Source organism: Musa acuminata, unplaced genomic scaffold (assembly GCF_036884655.1).
Source record: "Musa acuminata AAA Group cultivar baxijiao unplaced genomic scaffold, Cavendish_Baxijiao_AAA HiC_scaffold_1140, whole genome shotgun sequence".
In the NCBI taxonomy this organism is placed as follows: Eukaryota; Viridiplantae; Streptophyta; class Magnoliopsida; order Zingiberales; family Musaceae; genus Musa; species Musa acuminata.
Window position 1 is genome coordinate 10,001 of NW_027021352.1, and position 9,971 is coordinate 19,971.

Below are 9,971 nucleotides of genomic sequence, written 5' to 3' on the forward strand. Positions count from 1 at the left end.
ATCAATGCCAGCAAAAACATCTCTGAACAAGGTTCTAGCGCCATGCCAAATGTGTCCGAAAAAGAAGAGCAAAGCAAACGTAGCATGGCCAAAAGTGAACCAACCCCTTGGACTGCTACGAAAAACGCCATCAGATTTCAAAGTAGCCCGATCTAATTCAAAAATTTCACCTAATTGGGCACGTCTAGCATATTTTTTTACAGTCGCAGGATCACTATAACTGACTCCATTGAGTTCGCCACCATAGAACTCAACAGTTACACCTACTTGTTCAACACTATACTTTGATTCTGCCCTTCTAAAAGGAACATCGGCTCTAACAATTCCGTCTCCATCTACCAAAACTACCGGAAATGTTTCAAAAAAGGTAGGCATACGACGTACAAAAAGCTCGCGCCCTTCTTTATCTCTAAAGACGGGGTGTCCTAACCACCCAACAGCTATTCCATCCCCGTTGTCCATTGACCCTGCTCTGAATAATCCCCCTTTTGCTGGATTATTACCAATGTAATCATAAAAAGCTAATTTTTCGGGAATTTTAGACCAAGCTTCCGATAAACTCAGATTTTGGGCTAGTCCGGCGCTAACTCTTCGATATATTTCTTGCTGAAAGTATCCCTGATCCCACTGATAACGAGTGGGACCAAATAATTCGATTGGGGTAGTTGCTGAACCATACCACATAGTTCCAGCAACAACGAAAGCTGCAAAAAAAACAGCAGCGATACTACTGGAAAGTACAGTTTCAATATTGCCCATACGTAATCCTTTGTATAGACGTTGAGGCGGACGGACACTAAGATGGAATAAGCCTGCTAATATGCCCAATGTACCCGCTGCAATATGATGAGAGGCTATTCCTCCGGGAACAAAAGGATCAAAGCCTTCTGCGCCCCACGCTGGACTTACGGGTTGTACTTTTCCAGTTAGTCCATAAGGATCGGACACCCATATTCCAGGACCATACAAACCTGTTACATGAAATGCGCCAAAGCCAAAGCAAGCCAACCCTGAGAGAAATAAATGAATTCCAAAGATCTTAGGCAAATCCAAAGATGGTTTGCCCGTACGTTCATCACAGAATATTTCTAGGTCCCAATACACCCAATGCCAGATAGCTGCCAAGAAGCACAAGCCAGAAAACACAATATGTGCCCCTGCCACACCTTCATAACTCCAAATACCGGGATTCGTTACAGTTCCTCCTGAAATACTCCAACCACCCCACGAATTGGTTATTCCTAAACGAGTCATGAAGGGTATAACGAACATACCTTGTCTCCACATTGGATCAAGAGCGGGGTCAGAGGGATCAAAAACCGCTAATTCGTATAAAGCCATCGAACCGGCCCAACCAGCAACTAGGGCTGTATGCATTATATGGACAGAAAGCAATCGACCGGGATCATTCAATACGACAGTATGAACACGATACCAAGGCAAACCCATGGAAATACCCCTTTATCAAAGAAAAATAGACACTATGTCACTTTATTTTATCGCATTGGAAAAGACTATACTATGTATCTAACCTTTTCAGTAGATTCCGTATGAGAAAGGGTTAATTTTTATTCCGTTCCATTGAAAATAATGGAACAATTCTGTTCGTAAGAACAAAGAGAAGCAGATCTATTCTATACCCGATAAGTACCAATACGCAATGGGAGGATTAGTTCTACTTTCGGGAAACGAATGCATAGATACTTGTTTATTACTCCAACGATTGATCCGTTAGTTAAAATTTTTCTTTATTCATTCTGTCTTACTCTATAAAATAAACCTTCCAATTTATGTATAAAAATCTATGTATAAAATACAATAAACAGAAAAAGGGATGAAGACGATAAAGCCATTGTTATGTTTCCACATTAAAGTGAAGTATAGTACTCAATTTTTTCTTTAATTTAATGCCCGTTGGTGTTCCAAAAGTACCTTTTCGGAGTCCTGGAGAGGAAGATGCAGTTTGGGTTGACTTATAGTGCGACTTGTCAGACATATTGGGTTATATGGAATTTACCCGTTCTCTCCCTCGATCGAAATATCCTCTGTTTCGCCTAAGAAATATTGTATTGAGTGAACCATCAATCATTCGGAGCGTGAAGTGCAATTAGATCAATTTATTTATTTTGAGGATCAATTAGGAGAATTTATGGTTGACTTGGAAAAATAAAAATAAAATAAAGTAATAAAGTATCCAGATAAAATAAAGTAATAAAGTATCCAGGCTCCGTTCAGAAAATACCAAATTGGTAATCCATGTAATGTATGATTACCGCTTGTATCATAAACGATTCTTATCCTTATTATAGGAGTGATTTCAAACGTCCAACCAATAACCAACGGAATAGTATGATGAGTACATCGAATGATTGGGGAAAGGCATGAAACGAATTGAAAAAAAAAAGTCGTAACAAAAAGAAGTGGTACTGAGACCATTTGCCCTATATGTGCAAATGGAATTCGGACAGATCTTTTCCCGGAGTAGAACATGAACCTAAAAGAATTGAAAAGGCCCATTCAGAAACAAGAAAATTACATCGTGATTTGAATGTCGATGAAACAATACATCAATGAGAGAGATTTGTTCAATTTCAATAAGTTCAGTAAATTCTTTTTTTATAGGTAAGGAAGCCAAAACTCATCTCATGTCTTTTTAAAAATGGAAGCTTTATTAGAAAAACAAAAACCTATTACAGAAAAAAAAAAAAAAAAAATAGAACTGGAATCGACACATTGATTCTTTTTTCGCAATTTTTTTGAACCGTATGCATCCAAAGGTGCACGTACAGTTCCTAAAGGAACCAATTTTGTCCTAATCAACCGACTTCATCGAGAAAGATTACTTTTTTTAGGTCAAGAGGTTAATAGCGAGATCTCAAATCAAATTGTTGGTCTCATGGTATATCTCAGTATAGAAGATAATACTAGGGATCTTTTTTTGTTTATAAACTCTCCCGGCGGATGGGTAGTATCAGGAATAGCTATTTATGATACTATGCAATTTGTGCCACCCGATGTGCATACAATATGCATGGGGTTAGCCGCTTCTATGGGATCTTTCATTCTGATCGGAGGAGAAATTACCAAACGTCTAGCATTCCCTCACGCTTGGCGCCAATGAGTTTTTATTTGAAAAAAAAAAGAAAGACTATGCCTTCGCCATATTGAATATGAATAATAAGTAATAATAGCATGGCACTTCGAGTTCGATATGAACAAACCATTATTGTTTTTTCATAACATGAGATTTTGTATCGAGATAGTAGTATGAAACAAAGGTTATTTCCGATTTGTTGATTTTATGTGTCGGGGGTACATTTCAGCGTCACAAACCATTTTTCTTCCACACCAGAAGTTTCTTTCTGATATTTATGTTATGGAAGAGTACGAAAATGAAAAAAAAAAAGATCAGTTTTCCTTATTTGATCGTATCAGAAAGGCACTTTGGGATTGCTAAATCACAGACGAGATAAATATATAAAGCAACAGAACCATCATAGTATTTTTGACTCCTACGAAAGGAAGGGTGGTAAATGGATCATTCAACGATCTGAATCAGATGGATTCTCTTTCTTTCTTAGATAGAATAGAAGAGAAGAAAAAAGTAAATTCCATTGCGGAGCCGTATGCAACGCACAGAAGATGCCTGTACGGTTGTTCAATTTCTTCTTGTTATTTTTTTTTTATCCCTTACATTAGCCCAATCATACGAGATAGAGGAACCGTTCATGATGTTATATCAATATCAATATATTTAGGGTCATGATTCATCAACCTGCTAGTTCTTTTTATGAATCACGAACAGGGGAATTTGTCCTGGAAATGGAAGAACTACTGAAACTTCGTGAAACCCTCACAAAGGTTTATGTACAAAGAACGGGCAAGCCTTTATGGGTTGTATCCGAAGACATGGAAAGGGATGTTTTTATGTCAGCAACAGAAGCCCAAGCTCATGGCATTGTTGATCTCGTAGCGGTCGAAAATGAAAATACCGGGGATTTCGTGTAAATCCATTTCAAACCATAATTCGAATTTTCTGTGATTTGGTATTGAATAGAAAAAATTCATAATCATCAATCCAATCATCAGGTTAAGATCGATCTAAACCAACCCATTCCATTCTAATTCTATATATACATATATATATATATACGACATGCCAACTATTAAACAACTTATTAGAAACGCAAGACAGCCGATAAGAAATGTTACGAAATCTCCCGCTCTTAGAGGATGTCCTCAGCGTCGAGGAACATGTACTAGGGTGTATGTGCGACTCGTTCAGATCATGAGTTCGAACAAATGAGACAATTTTTCCAGTGTCAATGACCGGTACCAATGAATAGGGTAAATGGAAAAGATCTATCATATACCTATATTGTGTATGGAATTTATGGTTTCCATTGGTGCAAATCCAATCACCTAGATTTGAGATGAAAAGCAATTCCCCATTGGTAGCAAATAGTTATCCATTAAGCGGAGGAAATAGTATTATAAGAAGCAAAAAGATTATGCGCCTATTGTTAAAAGAGCGGACTAAGAGGGTCAGCTACCTAGCCAACTTTCCTAATTAAATGCCGTCACTGTATAGATAACTCTTAGTGTGAAAAGAGTTATTACTCTATAATTGATGGGTAGAGCCAAAGAGTGTGAACTATACAAGTTCACAATACCATTTGGTTAAATGAAAGAAGAGGCTCCGGTGTATAGAGAGGACCTCACCGTTTAAGAAGTAACCATAGAAACGATGGAACCCACTATTTTTTTTGAGTATCATTATAATTTCTTATTTGCAGGTGAAATGCCTGGACGGAATAAAAAATTGTGGTCAGGAAGGTTATAGTAGCAAAAGCCATTGGAATTTATATTTTATATATCGGAATAATCCGTTTTGTTATTAATCGACCGTGAGAGGGGAAAAGGATGACTGAAAGAATCGAAATCAATTAGTTATTCATTAAGGTTTAATTTGATTCAATGACCAGAGTTAGACGGGGATATACAGCTCGGAGACGTCGAACAAAAATTCGTTTATTTGCATCAACCTCTAGAGGAGCTCATTCAAGACTTACTCGAACGATTACTCAACAGAAAATGAGAGCTTTGGCTTCCTCTCATCGAGATAGAGGCAGGCAAAAGAGGGATTTTCGTCGTTTGTGGATCACTCGGATAAATGCAGTAACTCGTGATAATAAGGTATTGTATAGTTATAGTAGATTAATACACAATCTGTACAAGAAGCAATTGCTTCTTAATCGTAAAATACCTGCACAAATAGCTATATCAAATAAGAATTGTCTTTACATGATTTCCAACAAGATCATCAAATAAAGTAGATTCTAAAGTAATATACAGTACAGGAATGATTGAAACAGAATTCCCCGGAGAAGGAACTCCGGGAAAATAGAATAAAAAGAAATTAAGATAGTAATAGGAATGAACGAATATGTTTCAATAAAAAAAATTTTCTCCATTTTTTGTTTCTTATAACACAGGAACCCGCTCTAGATTCTAGGCCTTTTCGAACAAAACATCAATCTGAGCTTGAGTTACAATTGGAGTTTTGAGTCAATTGAAGAGTATGTCTATTTATTTTTGGTTCTAGGACCAGTAGTTCTGGGGATCGACTCGGCTCTCTCAAATTGTTTCTCATTATTAAGAAAAGGTAACAAAGATAAAATACGGGCTTGCTTTATAGCAATAGTAATTAATCGTTGTTGTTTCAAAGTCAATCTATTCACCCGCCTAGATAATATTTTTCCTTGTTCACTAATAAATCGACTAATTAAACTCATGTTTCTATAATCGATTCGATCCCCCGATCCAATTGGGGGCAAACGCCTACGAAAAGATCGCTTGGATTTACGAAAAGATTGCTTGGATTTATCCATGGTTTATTCCTTATTTCTAAAATTCTATTTCTTTATTCACTTCAGTTCAGATCCGACCAAAATAGGCTTTGATTTGTATACATTATGTATATTATATATCTTATACATTATGTATATTATACATTATGTATATTATATATGTTAAATATATGTTAAGTATGTTAAATATATGTTAAGTTCTTCTAAATATATGTTAAGTTCTTCCTCTTCCTTGGCGAGAGCGCACACGCGTTCTGTTCGATCTATTTCTTTATTTCTCCATGAATCGTATGCTTGTTACAATAGCGACAAAATTTTCTCAATTCTAATCGACCAGGCGTATTGTGTCGATTCTTTTGAGTAATATATCTAGAAATACCTGGCGATTCTTTATTGACATCATTTCGGGCACAACTGGTACATTCCAAAATAACTATGACTCTGACATCTTTACCCTTGGCCATGAACCTCCTTTGAATTTTGGATCGGCTTAACTCTTCTATTTTCGATCCGAGCTGAAGAAGAAGAAAAGAACAAAAAAAATCGATAGAAGTTACTAACTAGAAATGGAATTTCTAAGTATTTCGTTGCAATTATCATTTCATTATATAATGATAATTAATATTATATTAATGGAGTAACAATTTTACTAGAATAATAAAGTAATAATTTAATGGAGTAATAATTAAATAATACAATTTCTTTCTAACTCTCAATTGTTCCTATCCTAAATCTCAATATTTTATTAATATTTATTTTATTTATTATTTAAGTTAAATATCTTCTTTCTATGCTATGATTTCGTGGAACTCGCCGTAGACTGGATCCACATTTTCATTTCTGTTCTCCAAAATTCGATCTTCGATCTACCACATTTTTGCTGAGGTTCAATACACTTTTTTCTTTTCCTTCCTATCCTAAAGAACTGAAAAAATAGGGGCGAAATTCGAAATTTTAGTCACGTGGAATTGTATCTCTAATTTTCTTCATTTCTTCGCATATCAATCAATAACTAGAATTAAAAAAAGGGGAATGACAAGGCATCCGGAAATAACCGATTAATTTCTATCAATAGGCCTGCTAAAGACCCAAACCATAGAGTACTTAGCACAGGTGCCACGGAGAGATATGTTTTTATATCTCGCATTGAAAATCCTCCTTCTATTATGGATTGTAATACATATATGGTCAGATGCTGTAGTTCAAGATCATTTGTATTTTTTTACACGGAATTCCTAACTAAACAGGATTCCTAACTAAAATAGATATGTACAATGAAGCAATAGATTTTTTTCTTTTTTTGTAAAAGAAAAAAAATCTAATCCCTTGTTCCTGAGCATTACTGATAAATATTAACTTTTTTATACGTTAGGTTTCAGATGTATATAATTCTTTTATTATATGAAACCAAAAAGAAGAAATGACAAGAAAATTGTATATAGATGGAGGAGAAAATGACGATATGGAAAACAAGACAGGGATTTTGTACAATGAAACTGTACAACAATTTTGAAAAGGGATGTAGCGCAGCTTGGTAGCGCGTTTGTTTTGGGTACAAAATGTCACGGGTTCAAATCCTGTCATCCCTACCTATTACTTCTCCCATGGGCAGTAACGAGGGATTCATTGAGATCGATTAAAATTGGACATAATCTTCCGGTCTTGCATACTATATGTATGCAAGACGTATTGGGGGTAGAAAAATTACTTTTCTTTACAGTACAGTCGTATCTCCTGTCATAAGGATAAGAAAGCGCTCTTAGTTCAGTTCGGTAGAACGCGGGTCTCCAAAACCCGATGTCGTAGGTTCAAATCCTACAGAGCGTGATTCGGTTTATTTGATGTCGAATCACAATAAAATAATTAATAATTTAACAAAACAAAAAGTTGAATTGTAACTTGAATTTGACCTCCTTCCTGCAGGAGGTCAATCAAAAAAAGAAAGAAATATTACTCAATCAAAGGTCCAACTGATCACCACGTCTATATTGTAAATATGCGGTTACGAATAATCCTGCTAAAGTAATAGGAATTAGACCTAAGACGATTCCAAATAGAAAAACTTCAATCATTTCGGTTTGTTTAAGGGGATAAAAAGAAAGGTAAGATCTATCCCTAAATATTAATCTGAATTATCCGTGAATCTCAATGACCAAGAATTGGCAATTGATGTGAGAAAGAACCATAGAATACCCGGAATCTCAGAGAAATATTCGTTTTTATCAATTTTTCATTCAATTCATTTCAAATAAGTCGTATCTTGTTCAAACCAATGAATAGAGCTGAGGTTATAGTTAAAGCAGCCAGTAGAAAACCGAAATAACTAGTTATAGTAAGCATGAAAGAGCTAAATTAGATATGTTCTTTTGCTACATATGTTGATAAAACACTTACCTAAGTTTCAATTTTTACAAAATACGACGGCAAGAAAAAATCAATTGACAGAATTAGTTTAGTTCCAATTGAAAATTCTGGATTCATCAGTCATTATAGATAAGACTAACTAAGAGTGACATAGGTAGAAAAATTCGATTCATCTGCTGTGACATTGACCGATCCTATGATTCGGAATCAACAGATTCATTGTGGAATTTGTGAGTTGAATAAAGTATTTGTGAGTTGAATAAAGTAATAGTAAAAGTAAGTAAAATATAAAGTATAAGTAAAAGTAATAGTAATTAAGAACTGTGCCGTGTAACTTCATTCAAAACTTAAATTACTTATGGACTTATACTTAAATATTAAATAAAATATTAAATAAAATATAAGTAATTTAAGTAATTTTGGAATAAAAGAATTGGATTTGAAAATTCCATTTTAATCATTTCCTTTCTATTTCAATAGGATCTAATCCTTTTTGGAACGAACGGCCTGATACTATTTACCTTTTATTTATTTTAACTCATTGGACTCAGTACAGTAATAGGTTGCTTAATTGCCCATAACATAATATTTCGAATGAAAAGAAAAAGGTGTCCCACGATCTATCGAAAAAAATAAAACCTTTACTCTATTTTTCATTTTTATATTTTTATTCTTTTTTTTCAGGTCCAACTCGATTCAAAGACGAACAACTTCCATTATCCTTTTAGATTCTATATTCTGTCTTTCCATATCATGGAGTTCCATACTTCTAGTTTGGTCAAGAAAGAACCTTTGTTTTGGATCTAATACAATAACGGTTGCATCACGAATATGGATTGTTCCAACTGGGTTCTGTTTCTTTCATGTTCTGTTTCTTTCACTAATATAGTATATACTATTGTATTTTGTATTACAGTATATTTATTGTATTATACGACCAACCAATTACTTGAAATAAAAAGATTTGAACAAAAAAACTTTTAACCAAAAAATGGGTTTATTATAGATTTCGCATACATATAATTGAATTGTGTGAATATTATAATATGCTTCATAAATTATTAGAAACCATCGATTCACGCTTTTCCAAGATCTTTACTTTCTATTATGAATCCAATAATGGAAATCTTATAAGGAATTTGAGTAATTTTCTATTGATCTATTGAATAACATAGAGTTATGCATAGACAAGGAACAAAAAAAGAAGAAAAGAATTATGTAGCATTTCGGTACCGATCGAGACTGCGTTGCTGTGCCAGAGGAAGGATAGCTATACTGATTCGGTATACTTGAAATAAACCTTTGGTACAAAATTGACGATCTCACAAAGATGCAATATCAGTAGTTTTCCATTTACTGATCCCATCTTTCAAGGAATCGATTCCCTTTTTTGAATGTACAAAAATTTGTGGAGCTCAGAATGTCTGGAAGCACGGGAGAACGTTCTTTTGCTGATATTATTACCAGTATTCGATACTGGGTCATTCATAGCATTACTATACCTTCCCTATTCATTGCGGGTTGGTTATTCGTCAGTACGGGTTTAGCTTACGACGTGTTTGGAAGTCCTCGGCCAAACGAGTATTTCACAGAGAGCCGACAAGGTATTCCATTGATAACCGGCCGTTTTGATTCTTTGGAACAACTTGATGAATTTAGTAAATCCTTTTAGGAGGCCCCCAATGACCATAGATCGAACCTATCCAATTTTTACAGTGCGATGGTTGGCTGTTCACG

The 9,971-nt window shown here is 34.8% G+C and overlaps 1 protein-coding gene and 2 non-coding genes across 3 annotated transcripts in view; 2 read left to right on the forward strand and 1 right to left on the reverse strand.

Annotated features, from left to right (window-relative positions):
- Positions 1-1,728, reverse strand: part of LOC135671545 (photosystem II CP47 reaction center protein) — a 1,950-nt gene extending 222 nt beyond the window's left edge. Inside the window, exon 1 of the mRNA XM_065179745.1 lies at positions 1-1,728. This exon is cut by the window's left edge and continues 222 nt beyond it. Coding sequence (XP_065035817.1) covers positions 1-1,449 — 1,449 coding nt within the window. The 5' untranslated portion in view covers positions 1,450-1,728.
- A 5,657-nt stretch (positions 1,729-7,385) lies between these two features.
- Positions 7,386-7,459, forward strand: TRNAP-UGG (transfer RNA proline (anticodon UGG)). The gene has a single exon. It is a non-coding gene; the product is annotated as a tRNA-Pro (tRNA).
- A 164-nt stretch (positions 7,460-7,623) lies between these two features.
- TRNAW-CCA (transfer RNA tryptophan (anticodon CCA)) lies at positions 7,624-7,697 on the forward strand. The gene has a single exon. It is a non-coding gene; the product is annotated as a tRNA-Trp (tRNA).
- Positions 7,698-9,971: the final 2,274 nt, after the last annotated feature.